The 15,686-nt window shown below is 43.0% G+C and overlaps 1 protein-coding gene across 1 annotated transcript in view; it reads right to left on the bottom strand.

Moving 5' to 3' along the window:
* Nucleotides 1-1,681: 1,681 nt before the first annotated feature.
* The window catches only part of VPS39 (VPS39 subunit of HOPS complex), a 109,887-nt gene continuing 95,882 nt past the window's right edge, over nt 1,682-15,686 (bottom strand). The window contains exon 25 of the mRNA XM_029598634.1: nt 1,682-4,481. Coding sequence (XP_029454494.1) covers nt 4,406-4,481 — 76 coding nt within the window. The 3' untranslated portion in view covers nt 1,682-4,405. The remainder of the gene's footprint in view (nt 4,482-15,686) is intronic.

Raw genomic sequence — 15,686 nt, 5'->3', positions numbered from 1 at the left:
CTGGGCACAACAAATCTCTTATGTTCAGTCTCTTCAAAATGAGTTTTGGAGTAATTCAAAAGACAGCAAATCATGGCCAAACTATCTCCTTTTATGTGACAACAGATATTTGCAAAAACCTGATATTTATTCATCTCATGCAGACTTAAAATCTCAAACTTGAGTCTGGGTATGGATTCATCCCTGGAGATTTAACAGCCCCCTTCCCCAAGTCTACATTCATATGTTATGGTGCTAATTTTGAAGAGTATTTATGGTCAGAAACTCTGGTTTCTGAGCATAAATCCCCATTTGAAAATACTTCCGCCTGTATGCACGTAAAAGTTCATACAAGCCAAGGAAAGAGGATGGAGTTTGGGCAGGGACCAGATTTAGAGACAGATTTATTTATTTTTAAAGGATGCATGTAAATCCACACACACAAGGTTACCTGTCTTCAGCAGCTGTAATTTTGTGCGTGCACACCTGCACATTTCAAAAACAGATTCATGTGCATAAATTAATGGATAACTATCTGCAGACTTTAGCCCTTTGTGGGTTTAAAATTAACTCTCCCTCTGTAATAACATGATGTCTGCATGTGGCTTTACGGGGGAGCAGCACCTGTTGGAGCAGCTAAGTTGGAAGAGCTTTCAAAAACTTTAAACACTGATGTCACGTCAGCAATAAAACTTTATTCAGATTTTCATTTAATTTAATTGGCAAACAATCCAAAATAAAAAATTGTAGTATCGCGCTTTGTAGGATTCTGTGCAACTATTTGTTGCGTAATGTCTGTAAATATTTAAATGATTTTGCTATGGATTCTCTTGGTAGCTTGACACCTGCTCTACACATCTAGAGTTTTAGGGGTTTGTATTTTGTGCTTGGTACCCTTGTCCTTCTCTGCTTACATCTATAGTGTTTTTGTAGCCTTTAGACTAATATTAGGGACCTTCATTTTCAGTTTTTATTTTCATAGGAACTTAAGAGTTTATTATAACAACAAAAACAGGAGATAATCAGTAGGAAACAGGTCCGTTTTTACCACTGATTTTCTGCCATTTTTGTTGGTTACCTTAAAACACACAAATTCCCAGGGAAAATACAATTAAACTAAAAACAAAGGTCCTTAACACTTGGTCCTGTACTGTAGAGCAGGACATCACGAGGCTGGATATTTCCTGGTGATTTTTGAATAGATGGGACCTGTTTGCAGATCCTTTCCAAATGAATTCTGGAATTTTCTTTTTTATCTTTCAGTCACCATTAAATAAGACTGTCGTGTTAGGCATCTTACAATTCAGGGCCTAGTTTCTGTAGTGAAGAAAAAGATTTAGCCAATTTTGCTATGATCTGAATTTAGGCAGTCATCTCAATAGCTTTTACCGAGTGGGAACCCGTTTCAAGGTTAATCACGTCCATAGGCCAGCTTATATTACTTGCATTATTTTTGGACCAGCAGTTGGTGTAGATCTGAAACAAATTTTAAAGTCTCCTGCTTTAGGCCCAAGAATTGCATTACTAGAACGAATGAAAGTGTCTGCGGAAGCTCTATGGCTTTTCAGGGCTTCTCCTTCTGCATGCAGGGCTCCATCTGTCACGTCTTTTACTGCCGCTAGCAGAAAGCACGGAAATGAATAGCTTTCAGCTCCAAATAGTGAGAATATGGATCAGTCAATATACTTAAAAGACGACAGAGTGTAACTCCATGGTTATTATATTAATTTATTAAACAAACATCACAACAGAATCTGTTAAGTTATGCCATCTGCACAGACAAAAGGCAGATGAAACTTTGTACAGAATACGCTCCGTAAACCAAACTCATACCCGGACAAATGGGTAGAAGTAACAAGGAGTTGAAGGGGAAAGCCAGCAGCCTCTTACATGTCCAGGGACTCGGTGACATGCCCTCTAGTTCAATACTCCATAAAAACAAATTTCCCAAATCCAACTTGCTCAAACATTTTTCATGTGTTATTTTTTTTTTTAACTTAAAAAAAGTACCTTCTTCAATCTACAATCTATACATAAAACAGCACCTAGGAGATGGAGAAGCAAGGATATGAAGAAAACCACTCACATTGTCTTCTACTCCCCAAAACAATACTGCAGTAGCTATGGGCTATACAGCTGGGAAAGGACAAGCACTGTACTTATGGAGGCATATAGTGGTCATCAAAGAGCGGAAACGCAGACAGCACTGAGCGAGCTGCAGCCAATCTTCAGCACAGTGAGTTACTGCAGTTTATGGCCTTCATATAGGCTAGAGAAAACACAGGCCATACACAAGTAGTCCCTGGGCCTGATTTACTAAGCTTTTTTCCCCCTCCATATACACAGAACAGGAGAAAAGCTTTAGCAGATCATGCTCTCAGAATTAGGATGCAAAACAAATGAAAGAAATCTTTGCAGGAAAAGAAACAAAAGAAAAGGGAACCGTTCCAAAATCCAAGTTCTAGAGCTTGTGACCCAGAAGTAAGACACTTCTGTTGGCAGAAACTGACAGAATATCAAGCAGGAATAAGATACTTTGCTTAATGTTGACAGGCACATAGATGAAGAACAGTTATCTGGACAACAGATCAGATTTGCTGACACATGAAATATTACAGAAGCAAAGGCAAACCCCAGATCTTTAAAATATAACAAATTCTGCACCAAGCAAGACAAGTCTAGTCAAGGAGGTAACTACTGGTTAGATTTAGAAACGTCTGTAAACTCTGCTACCCACTCAGATGTTTGGGATTGTATATCATGGACTTTTTAACAACAAATGTCCTTTCTGACTCCTCTCTGTGTGTGTAAGAGCTCCTGTAAAGCTTATCAGATTTAAAAAAAACTGTTAACATCCAAGAAGATTTATTCTTAGAAACCAGCCAGTTGTGACAAAAATATTTCTTATATTTTGCAGCAAAACACACAAACAGTCATAGATTTTCTGGTGGCATTAAACAACAAAAACAATGCCTTTAAAATCAGTGGAAATCACAATACTGTAGTTTCCAATTTTGTTATGCTGATAACAAAACTGATTTCTATCATTTCTGCAAGAATTATCTTTGACAAGAAGTCCTCTGACTTTCTGCTAATGGTCAGTTTCACAAAGATCAGTCAGTGTGTCTGAAAAAAATAAAAATGGTGATCTTACAGTCAGAATGTGCCATCAAGTTTTGGAACTTCAAAAAATTCATCTACAAGGGTTTGGAAAAGGAAACCGTGAAACATCAAACTATTTCAGCCTGTGGCGAGTTCACAAATCAGCAGTGCAGCCTGTGAAGTTGAGCAGTTCTCACAAGTGTGGGCTCCATACCCAGGCCAGAGCTGGATTACTTACCTTGCCACTGAAATGTAAGAAAGGTCTTCTGCTACTGGGGTGCAGCATTTCCTCTCTGTCCCCTCTTGTTGGTGACTCTGGTGATAAATAGCTGTACATTTTAACATGGCATGCCAGTATTTTATTTATATAATCCTCTCACATCCCCTCAAAAACACCCTAGAGACCTAGATCTTTACTGTCTCTGTGCTTATAACTGGCTTGTACACTCCTCTGAACCGCCAAGACAGGGGGCACCAAATCTCCAGAGCTAAAAGGAGCAATCTCGGACTAAAATCAACTGCAGATGGACTCCTATGGTCTGGAAATAAAAGTAGCTGGAGCCTCCGTTCCGTGAGTCTCCAGGGGATTTCCCATATCCTCTGGATAAGAGTGGATTGAATCTCACCAGTTCCTTTTTACCCTGTTGTCCGTGGTTTTAATTGCCTGTGCAACTTCAGTGCACCATTTCGGAAGGGGGCTCTAATCCCTCATTGAACTTGAATCTTTGCAGAAAATCTGGAAGGGGGAGGGGAAGTACACTAGGTATTAAAAAAAGTGGAGCCACTTGAAGGGAGTTTCTGTTTTGTTTGCAGTGCTGTGATTTTCACAAGTATAGATCATCCTAGTGATCACCCCCCTTTAAGAATATATTATAGTAAACTGTGTACCATAACATATGGATATTATTAATAAAGCTTTGCTATCATTATACTGGCTCTTATGACCATAGACCACACCCCTTAGTAGGAGGATACACCTTAGAAATGTGCAGTATCAGCCATGGAAGGATATCAGGTAGGCCACAGTACACCGGCAAGAACCTCATTCTCTGGTGTTTTGATAATGCCTTAGAAACAAGGTAGATGCAGTTGCAAGGTGTGCAGGATAGTGCAATTGAGTAAGTTTATTTTTCCGTTCAGAAGCAGGTATTGTCAGGTGAAAACTGCAATAGTAGCTGGAAGAGCGTCCAGAGGCAAGTCCTTCACAGAAAGATCTTAACAGTGTCCATCTTGGAGCATGTCAGCAATGACCTCTCACTTCTTGGTATGCCCACTCTGGATGTTGCTGGTACCTTAGTCCTTTGTGCATCACTTTTCGAGGTGTTCAGGTGTCCACTGTACATACGTCCTTGGCGCAGTAATAATGTACAACTATTGCATTAGGGTAGCGAGCAAACGCACTAGACATAAAATGAGAGAGAATCACTTGGGTGAGATTAGGAATCAGCATATTTTTACTACTTTAACATCCACCCTAGAGTCACAAAAAAGGATTCACGTGTTTAGTGTCACAATAATATTAAAGCCCCTTTAAACACAGGATGTCAAAGAGGTGGAGGGTGAAGGTTCTAATGAGGGCACATGGCCATTTGCGGTACTTCTCTCCTAGAAATAACTCCTGGCTAATGGGAGTGCAGCAAGGTAACAAAAAACTCTCTCCCCCACCCTGCATTTGAGTGAAGCAAGGGGGATGCACCAGTGCAGTAGTTTTCAACCTTTCATTACTACTGTACCTTTTCAAGAGTCTGATATTTTATGTACCAGTTGGTTTGCAAAAATTAAACATTTACACCAAGTACTGTAGTTTTTTTCCTCTACCTTGACTGTAAAGGATCCTCCCCCCCCCCCCCCCACCCCCTTAGTCTCTTCTCTGCTTTCATTTTATCTGGCTTCTTTTTTTCTGGTTCTCCTTTCCATTTTCTCTTTCCTTCTGTGCTTATCTCCTTTCTTTATCCATCGCTTTCACCTGTCTCTCAGACCTTTCTTTAATCTTATTTTTTTCATCTTTCTTCTCTAACTATATTCCTTTACTTTACCTTTCCATTCCCATTCTTCCACTTCCCTGTCTCTTCCCCTATTGACCCCTCATTTCTTCTTTGCTAGCTCTATCTCCTTCTCCTTGACCTTTCCCCACACTTCCCAGCCCTCCATCTTCCTGGCTCTGGCTTTTAATTCCTATACCTTCTAGCCCTCAATCTCTCTCTAATTATTTCCCCTACACCTCTGTCCATTTCTCTTCATCCCCAAACCTCCCAACCTACCATCTCCCTTTCTCCATATTAGTCTTTCACCTCCCTCAATCTATCTCCCCGCGACCAACCAGCTTTCCACATACCTTCTCTTGATCTCTCTTCCCATCTTTCATGCCTGCTCTCTCTAACTCCCAACCCCCATCTCCACTCTTTGCTCTACTCACCTCTCAGCTTTCCATATCCCTAGTTTTGGCTTTTCTACCTTAATAAATGGAGAGCACCAACAGAGCATAAGAGCATAAGAAGTTGCCATACTGAGTCAGACCGAGGGTTCATCAAGGTCAGCATCCTGTTTCCAACAGTGGCCAATCCAGGTTACAAGTATCTGGCAAGTACCCAACAATAAATAGATCCCATGCTAGTAATAGCAGTGGCTATTCCCTAAGTCAACATGATTACTACAGATTATGGACTTCTCACCCAGGAACGTATCCAAACCTTTTTTTAAAACAGCTACACTGACTGCCTTAACCACATAAATAGCCTAGTGGTTAGAGCAGTGGGCTACGAACCAGGAGACCAGGGTTTGAGTCCTGCTGTCACTCCTTGTGACCTAGGGCAAGTCACTTAACTCTCCATTGCCTCAGGTACAAACTTAGGGCCGGATTTTCAAAAGCATTTACACGTGTAAAACTGCGTTTTATAAGTGTAAATGCAGTTTACTCGTGTAAGTGGACTTTTGAAAATTGCTACAGTATATGGCATTGAATTGTTCATAGGATTTATTCGCATAAGTTCGCTTTACACAGGCAAATGGCTTTTGAAAATTGCTACAATAGTATGTTACATTTATATGTGTAACTCCTTTGAATATTCACCTGTTAGATTGTAAGCCCTCTGAGGATAGGAAAATACCTACAGTACCTGAATGTAAACAGATGTGATATCTCAGATTGAATGTTGGTATACAAAAACAAATAATAAATAAATAAATAATGGATTCCAGAGCTTAATTGTCCAATGAGTGAAAAATAATTTTTTCCAGTTTTAAATGTGCTACTTGCTAACTTCATGGAGTGCCCCCTACTCCTTGTATTATCTGAAAGAGTAAATAACCGATTCACATTTACTTGTTCTATTCCTCTCGTGATTTTATAAGACCCCTGTCATAACCCCTTCAGCCGTCTCTTCTCCAAGCTGAACAGCCTTAACACCTCTTTAGCCTTTCTTCATAGGGAGCAACCACGATAAGCACAGAACTAGTGGGGCTCAGGGAAAGCAGCCCGCCACAGGTCTAAAGCGGAGATATCAGGCACCATGGGGGACAATGAAAGGGCTACATTTCCTGTCTTCACAGCTGCTTCCTCTTCCTCTTACCCCCTAAGGGAGCTTCATTTCAAATCAGGACGCTCATGCAATAGGGAGACAGGAGGAACAGGAAATCACTGTGCCTTCCTTGCTTCTCTTGGGTTAGTGATGGCAGCCTTGGGCTTCCCTCTTCTTTCCTCATGTCTCCAGGTTAGAACGTGGCAGCTGATGGGCAGCCCATGATTTCCTGCTTAAGGTTTGTACTTTATGCTGTAGGGGCTGATGGCGGTTTAGTTTAGTACTCCCTGACAGGATTTAAAGTTCTCTTGGTTGAGAATCATTGTACTAATGGGGTAGGCTGGTATTCCCTTTCTGGGAGAAATTATTCTCAACACAATAAGCCTGAATAGGGGGAAACAGCCAGCCCATTCATTAGGAGCACATTGAAATCATTTCATCCTTTCTCAGAGCAATAACTGAATTACTCACTCATGCTTGTATATTTTTTTATATCAAACTAGCGGACCCCTGCAACGCGTCATATTCTTTGCCCTCCCTGCCCCTTCCCCTTGCTCATTTAGCTCAGTCACTCATCCTCTTCCCCCTTGGTCACTCCCCTGTCCCCACTCTAACTCTGTCCCCTCACACTCACCTCTCCCCTCATTCTTCTTCCCCTGACAGTTACCTCCCTCCTCATTCTCCCTCCCCTCACTGTCACCTCAGTGACTCCCCACCTGGTAAGGGCTGTTTTGTAACCTTTCGGAGATGGTGCACATTTTGTGTATGTGTTTGTGTGTGCCCTCCCCCTTTGTACCCCAAAGTAATCCCCACAGAAACATTGTGTTTATATAAGCCTCCCCCACCCCCCCCCCCCCGAACATGGACGCAAGAACATCCCCACGCCCCCCCCCCCCCCACCCCTGCAGGCCCGACAATACCTTTCAAAAATGGTAGTCGGTGGAGCGGGCATTCGTTCCGGCATGGAAGTATTGGCGCCGGGCCCTCGAGGTGGAGCAATGGGAGCGGTCGTCTCGCTCAGATAGTAAGGGCGAAGGTGCGCCGGTTGCCAGTTCAGAAAATGGTGTCGACGGGCCCTCGCCCTTACTATGTCACATGGGCTACTGCCGCTATTGGCGTTCCCAAGTGTCCTAGTAAGGGAAAGCGCCGTCGGTGCCATTTTGATTGCTGGCAGCCGACGGCCGTAGTGTATGCGATGTGTCACGGAGCGGTGTTGCACCCCCCCCCCCCCCCCCCCCCCCGCTGGAGCAGCCCGAACTATTCTGCAGTTTTCCGTGCGTTCGGAGGTTGAGGGCAGTAAGTAGAAAAGTCATGTGCGTGAGGGGTGTGAGGAGGGTGTTTGTGTGTGAGTTCGTAGGGTGTGGGAATTGCAAACATGTGGCATGTGAGTGGCCTCCCGGTGTAGCATGCTGTTATTTAGTGGGTTTTTGTGTGTTTTTTGAGGGTGTGTGAAATAAGTACAATTGGCATGTGTGCGGGGGGGGGGGGGGTGTGTGAGGAGGGTGGATTTGTGTCTGCTCGGAGGGTGTGTGAATCGCAAACATTGGTCACGTGTGTGTGGGGTGTGAGCTTTTGTGCAAGGTGTAAGAGCTTCTGTCCACCAGATGTCGCTGTTTTGTGGAACCAAATTTTAAAACTTTTTTACCAGGCCCCGGTGTGACATATATGTAATGTAAGTGTAGAAGATCCTTGCCGTATGTGAGGTGAAACTTGTGTCCAAATTTGAATGCAATCGGTTAAGTGGTTGCTGAGATTAGCGATTTGGTACAAACTATTTAACATTTTTATTTATATAGATAATGCACAGAACCCAGATTGGGAATGGAGCATGTCTGCAGATGAATGAACAGGAAATGACAGGGTCAAGCATAGACTGCTCCTACTTCAATCTCTGCTTTAGCCAGATAATCACATCTCCTTCTGTCTGAAATAAAGTAGTATTTCACTTTGCGAGGAATTAGCCTTACAGTCTCCAAGAAAAAAAAAGGATACATTTCTTACCTGTTAATTTTCTTCCCTTTAGTCCTGCTACACCAGTCCAGACAAGTGGGTTGTTCCTATCTATCAGCAATGAAGGTAGAGAGAACAGCTCTCTCCCGGATGACATTGTACCTACTTACATGTGGTGTAGTCCAGAAAATTCTTAAATATTCAAACAACAAAGCACTAAATGCAGCCCAAATGTTAATAAATAATAAACTTATAACAAATTTTAGAACCCAATCCCTCTGACAGAACCACCTCACCCCCATGGCCCAATTTCCTAGGAGGGTCCTGGACTGGTGTAGCAAGACTGAAGGAAAGGAAATTAACAGGCAAGAAATGACTCCTTTTTCCTTGTCCTGCTCACAAGCCCAGACAAGTGGGAAGTACCAAAGCCAAACCAATCTGGAAGGGAAGACGTAAGGGCTGCCTTAAGGACACGAGCTTTGAAAGCTGCATCCTCCCTAGCCCTAACATCTAAATGGCAAGGCTTGAGAAAAAGAGTTCAAAATGGACCAAATAGCCACTTTACAAATTGTCCTCTGGCGCAATAGCCACAGCTTTGGCTCAGGAAGAGGATTGAACGCTGGTAGGAACTTGGAGAACAGATGGAACAGATGATCTTTGAGTACATATGTTGAAGAGATTGTATCCCTAATCCATTCGGCCAAGGTAATTTAGAAACCGCCTTGCTCTTGTGAGGACCTCTAAAACACCACAAATAGCTTATCTGACCAACAAAAATAATTAGTAACTTCCCAGTATCTTTGGGGAGCCTGATGGACATCTGAAAATCTCAAAACCTTACTCATATCCTGACACTCATCCTTGGAAAAAGTCAGGTGGCAAACTGACTTATTAGATGAAATACCAAAAGCAGCTTGGGTAAGACAGAAGGCATCAGCCAAATAGTCAACCAACTGGCAGAAAACATCAGGAAAGGATCCCTACAGGATACAGCTTGTAGCTCTGAAATTCGCTGAACTGAACAGAACACAACCAAAAACAGTTTTAAGAGGCAAATTCTTCAGAGACACCTACTGCAGAGGCTCAAAGGGTGTGGGGGGTGGGGGGTGGAATAAGGCCCTGAGAACCAAATTAATGTCCCATTGAGGAACCATTGGTTATAAAGGAGGTTATAGCTTCTTAACCCTCCCCCCTCCCAAAGGAAATGAACAATGTCAGGACGGGAAGCCTCAGAGAGGCGTCACGTCTTACCTCTATAACAAGAAATAGCTGCATCCTGGATCTTCAGAGAATTCAATGCCAAACCCTTATCCAGATCCTGTTGGAGAAAGGTTTCTATCATTTTAACATCAGCCTGTTATGAAGAAACAAAACACTCCTTGCAAAACGCCTCAAAAATGATTTATGCCTCAGAAGTAAATATCTTATGGGTTGTCACAACAGAGTGGAGATTGAGGAGGAGGAATAGCTTTTCCGCCACAAATGCAACATCTCAACAACCAAGCTATAAATGAAAAGGGTCATCCATGACTACTAGACCATGAGACAGGCCTCTGAAAACCTCAACTTCAGACATACCTGCAGTCTTACTAGATCTGCATGTCTGGGCCTCCTTGGCCAAGCAGGAGCCTCCAAGACCGTTTGGACCAGTTCTTTCTTCAACCTTCTCAATGTTCTCCCTATTATGGATAATGGAGGGAACACATACAGCAAAACCCCTCTTGGTCCAAATTTAACTAGAGCATCTGTGTCTTTGGATTCAACTTCCCTACATCAACTGAAAAAGCGACAGACCTTGACATTCCTGCAGGTCACCATGAGAGCCACTTGAGAAGATTCCAACAGATCCATGATAATCTGCAATGCAGCATGACAGTTTGCATTCTCTTGGATTCAAAAGGTTCCTCTCAGAAATCTGCCTGAATATTCTCCTGTCCCAAAACATGCACTGCTGAAAGTTGAGTGAGGTCTTCTTCTGCCCAGTGAAAGAGGGGAGGAGTTTCTTCTGACACTCCCAGGTTCTGAGCATCCTCTTGTTTGTTCATGTATGCAACCAGAGTCACATTGTCAAAGAGCACTCTTACCGCCTTTCCCTTTACTAATGGAAGAAACTTCAAAGCAGCTAGTTATCACCTTGTTTTCCAGCCTGTTGATGGAGGCTTACCCCCGAGACCAATTTCTTTGAGCCTGGAGAGCACACTGATCCAGACAGTGTGCTCTCCAACCTGATAGGCTTGCATTTGTGGTGAGAAATATCCACAAAGGAATGTCCCAGAACTATGTCCATTACCAAATTCTGAGTTGAGGTCCATTAAGTGAAACTATCTCTCACCGCAGCAGTGAAAGGAAGGCAGCACCATAAATCATGAGATTGGGATGACTAATGGGAGAGTAGCATAGCCTGCAAGTAACAAACATGAGCTGTGGCCCAGAGAATAACATCCAAGTTGGTGGCCACTGACCTAAGCAGTTGCAGGTGACTCCAAACTCTGGGAGCACTTAGATGGGAGGATCTCGCTTTGTAACTCTCTTGTGAATCAAGCCCCCAGATATTCAAGGGATTGAAAGGGGAAAAGTTTGCTCTTTGCAAAATTGATTACCTAGCCCAAAATTTCTAATAGCTGGACAACTCTGTCAGAGGCTCTGATACCTTCTTGAAAAGTTATAAACCTTGTGAGCCAAAACGCCCAGATAAGGGTGAGCCATAATCCCTTCTTTCCTTAGACAAACAGCTACCACCATTATTACCTTGGTAAAAGTTCTTGGAGCTGTGGCTAACACAAGGGGAAGGGCTCTGAATTGAAAACATGTTGGTTCAGGATACAAAAATGCAGGAATGTCCGATGGCCTTCTCTTATTGTGATGTGCAAGTACACCTCTGATAGATCCAGAGAAACAAGACATTTGCCTTCCCATAACACAAGAACCACCTGGAGAGTCTCCATCCTGAAATGAAAGACAAGTGGCTTAGTTCCTTCACATCAAGAATCAGTCTGTAAGAGCAGTCTTTCTTTGGAACTACAAAATAGATGAAACAGCTTAATCTAGAGGACCTTTAACAACTCCCCTCAACAACTGTAACTTCTGTAGTGTGATGTGCACTGCCATCTTTTTGGCAGCCGAGGTGCAAGGAGACCCTATAAAGGCATCAAGGATCAGAGCAAATAACTCTAGGGCACAGCCATGCTGAATAACCTCCAAGACCCACTGGTCCGAAGTTATATGAGTCCACTCCCAATAGAACTGCTGCCTACAGATAACACCAGAATGTGAACCCTTCTGACTTGATTGGGAAGCTCTACCAGCCATGGAGGAGACTGTAGAGTCCAGTCTTGACTTCCTCGAGCCATGGAAGAACTGGTTCCCACCCCTAAATTGAAAGGATTGAGAAGGAGACTTCTTGCCTGGTCTATACCTCCTGGAATCAAGCCTTTGCTAAGATGATAAAAGGCACTACCTTATCTTCTAGGAGCATATTAAGCTTGGGATCCCTCAAATTCTTCATCAACTGAGCTAGGTCCTCACTGAACAGTAGTTTTCCCTTGAAAGGAAGTTTACATAGATGGGTCTTCAACCAAGAATCCACACCCACTGCTTTAGACATAAAAGTCCCCTAGACGAAATTCACAAAGCAACTGAGCGAGATGAAATCCTGATGAGAACTTAGAAGGCATCTGCAATGAAGGTTGCAGCTGACTCCAGGTGGGCATCCTCATCCCCTCTGGGAAGTTGTTGGACCTAGTGCAGAAGAACGCAAGCCACTATGTCACCACAATTGCTAATTGTACTGACAACAAAGAAGAGTCATGCATATGGGGTGTGGAAATCCAAAAGAACTGTATTCGATGGGGGGGGTGAAGGGCTGATGTGCACAGAGCAGGAGATAGACCTTGGGGTGATAGTGTCTAACGATCTGAAGTCGGCGAAACAACGTGACAAGGCGATAGCTAAAGCCAGAAGAATGCTGGGCTACATAGAGAGAGGAATATCGAGTAAGAAAAGGGAAGTGATTATCCCCTTGCACAGGTCCTTGGTGAGGCCTCACCTGGAATACTGTGCTCAGTTCTGGAGACTGTATCTCCGAAGGGACAGAGACAGGATGGAGGTGGTCCAGAGAAGGGCGATCAAAAAGGTGGAGGGTCTTCATCAAATGACTTATGAGGAGAGATTGAAGAATCTAAATATATACACCTTGGAGGAAAGGAGGAGCAGAGGTGATATGAAACAGACTTTCAGATACTTGAAAGGTTTTAATGATCCAAAAACAACGACAAACCTTTTCCGTTGGAAAAAAAATCAGCAGAACAAGGGGTCACGATTTGAAGCTCCAGGGAGGAAGACTCAGAACCAATGTCAGGAAGTATTTCTTCACGGAGAGGGTGGTGGATGCCTAGAATGCCCTTCCGGAGGAAGTGGTGAAGACCAAAACTGTGAAGGATTTCAAAGGGGCGTGGGATAAATACTGTGGATCCATAAAGTCTAGAGGATGTAAATGAAGAGAAGAGGCATGGGGGTGGCTTGCGGGAATGATAGCTACTACCTGGAGATTAATACCCTTATTCAATAAACATACTCACTGTAAATGCTCTATGCTTCATCGGCAAGAGGAAATGTGGAAAAAGGGATTTGCATTCACAAAAAAGCGGGGGAGTAGCTTGCTTGTTGTGGCGGTTACTACCCCAAACCAAATAAGCCTGATACTTCACTTTCAATGCATATCCAGCATAGCTCTCTGCTTCAATGGCAGGGGGAAAGAAGAAAAGAGGATTTATATTCAGGCAACAGCCAACAAGGACTGAATTACATAGTCTGGGTAAACAAATAAGCATGGGTGTAGCTTGCTTGTTACGGCGGTTACTACCCCGAATCAATTAAGCCTGATACTTCACTTGGAATACATATCCAGCGCAGCTCACTGCTTCAACGGCAGGGGGAAAAAAGAAAAGAGGATTTATATTCAGACAATAACCAACAAGGATTGAATTGCACAGGATGGGTAAACAAATAAGCGTGGGAGTAGCTTGCTTATTGCGGCAGTTACTACTCCTAACCAATTAAGCTAGATACTTCACTTAGATGCAGCTCCAGCACTGCTCTCTACATCAATGATGGGGGTGGAAGGTAACTAGAATCAAAAAGTTACTAATAAGGGCCAAGAGTAACAGATAAGTATGAGAAAAAAAAAATAAGTGTGAAAGCTTGCTGGGCAGACTGGATGGGCCGTTTGGTCTTCTTCTGCCGTCATTTCTATGTTAAGATGTAATTCAAAATTGAAGGGCTACTATCCTCACTCAATACAATCAAACATACAAAAAATGTGAGGATTAATTATGTCTTAACATTTCATCCGTTTGTTTTTCACCCTCAGAAATTGGTATCAGACTGCGTGCTCAATCGCTTAGGCTCTTGCCCTATACAGGGCTACAACCTCTTTCATGATGGCAATGGCACTAGAATAGTAACTTCATTTACCAATTTCTCTAATGTACTCTTTTTATTTTATATACCAATTTTTGACTTTTTAAACGTTTTAAAGATTTTTAAATTTTTTTTTTACTTATCTTGCCAAATTCATGACAACCTCTCCGCACCGTTGTGTAAACTTATCCCATAAGTGTCCAAATCAACTGCCTGACAGGCAGTGCTATCAACCAATATGTGTGTGTGACTGCTAAAATTCTACCCTCCCGACATTGCAATGTTTCGGCGGCACAGCTCACCTGCTTCAGGAGATTCCTCTCGTTTTACTGACCGTTACCGGTCAGTAAAACGTTACCGGTTCCTTCCCCACAGCACAAAAACTTTCAGCGCAAACGCTCAGTTTGTTAAGATGTAAACATGTTTAAGAGGAATTTCCATTCTCCTATCTTAAGGATCCTTAAGAGAGGTGCAACCTTCTACAGGAATATTTGTTCTCCTTATAACTACTGAAAGAAAAGCATCTACCTTGGGCATCAAGAACAAATACTGTGATGGCTCCTGTGGTAGTGGATACAGCTTACCAAAACATTTAAGTTCCTTTAGCCCAGAATCTGGAGATTCCCATACTATTACCATTTTATCCAGAAGTTTTAACAGACTTACGGAGATCTTTTATAATAGGATTGCATTAGGAGCCTCTTACGGTTTGTCTTCTAAAATTTTTAAAGCCAGCGACCACTATCAATAAGGGATACAATCTAATCCCTATTGAAAAACTGGATAACCAAATCATCCTCTCTCACTGAAGGCATTTTCTCTCTCCCTCCTCCAGCGAGTCCAAGATGCCTTTATCCATAAATTCTTCCATGTCCTCCAAAATGGCCTCTCTGTTCTGAGGGGACAAGGCATCTCCAAAATCATAAGACCTCCGGGCTCATTAAGGAGGTAACAAATGAGTCACACTCTTAAAGACAGGTCCCCTGCCAGAAGACCCCAAGAACAAGGGTCTGCTGGCAGGGGACCTCTGAATAGCACAAAAGGCCTGATGCAGAAATCTAAAGAACGCCAGGGAGAACTCCTCCAAGGGAGAAGAGCATGAAGGAACAGAAGCTTCAGAGATCCCATCCCTGACCGGGGATAAACACGGGACTTCAAAAAGTGATCGATGTGTTCCGCAGGGGCCATATGTTCTGAGGGACTTGCAGCTAAAATGGTGACCGTTCCCACTGAAATTGTTGAGTCTGTAGGCCCCGGTGTCCTGCTCCTTGAATAGGAAGATAACAATTCCTGTGGCTGCTGGCCTTACTGATATAGAAACAGAGGCTTTAGAACTCTCTCCGGACACTTCTCCAGTTTTGAAGCAAGCTGCACATAAAATCCCCGATGCGGAAAAAGTGCACTTGCAGCCGCAAACAGAGCACCAGTGGTCCTTCTCCAGCAGGAGTATGGGCGGTCAAATTAGAGAGACGTTGAAGGAGCTCATCCTCAAAACTTAAATGAACTTACCCCCAATGCCAGCAACACTGCTTGCACAAAATGAGCCTCAAGCTATTCTAGAGTTGCTCTCCTGTTTCTTTTTTTTTTTTTTTTTAATACATCTTTAAAGGCAGAGAAGCCAGAAAGAGAAACGAAGGGATGAGAGGGAGGCAGAGTCAGAGGATCCTCTTAATCTTCCAACTAAGATCCCTCAGGCTCAACCAAACCCACTCTTATTTT

This window comes from Rhinatrema bivittatum, chromosome 4 (genome assembly GCF_901001135.1).
Source record: "Rhinatrema bivittatum chromosome 4, aRhiBiv1.1, whole genome shotgun sequence".
In the NCBI taxonomy this organism is placed as follows: Eukaryota; Metazoa; Chordata; class Amphibia; order Gymnophiona; family Rhinatrematidae; genus Rhinatrema; species Rhinatrema bivittatum.
This window is presented reverse-complemented; position numbering and strand designations above follow the sequence as displayed.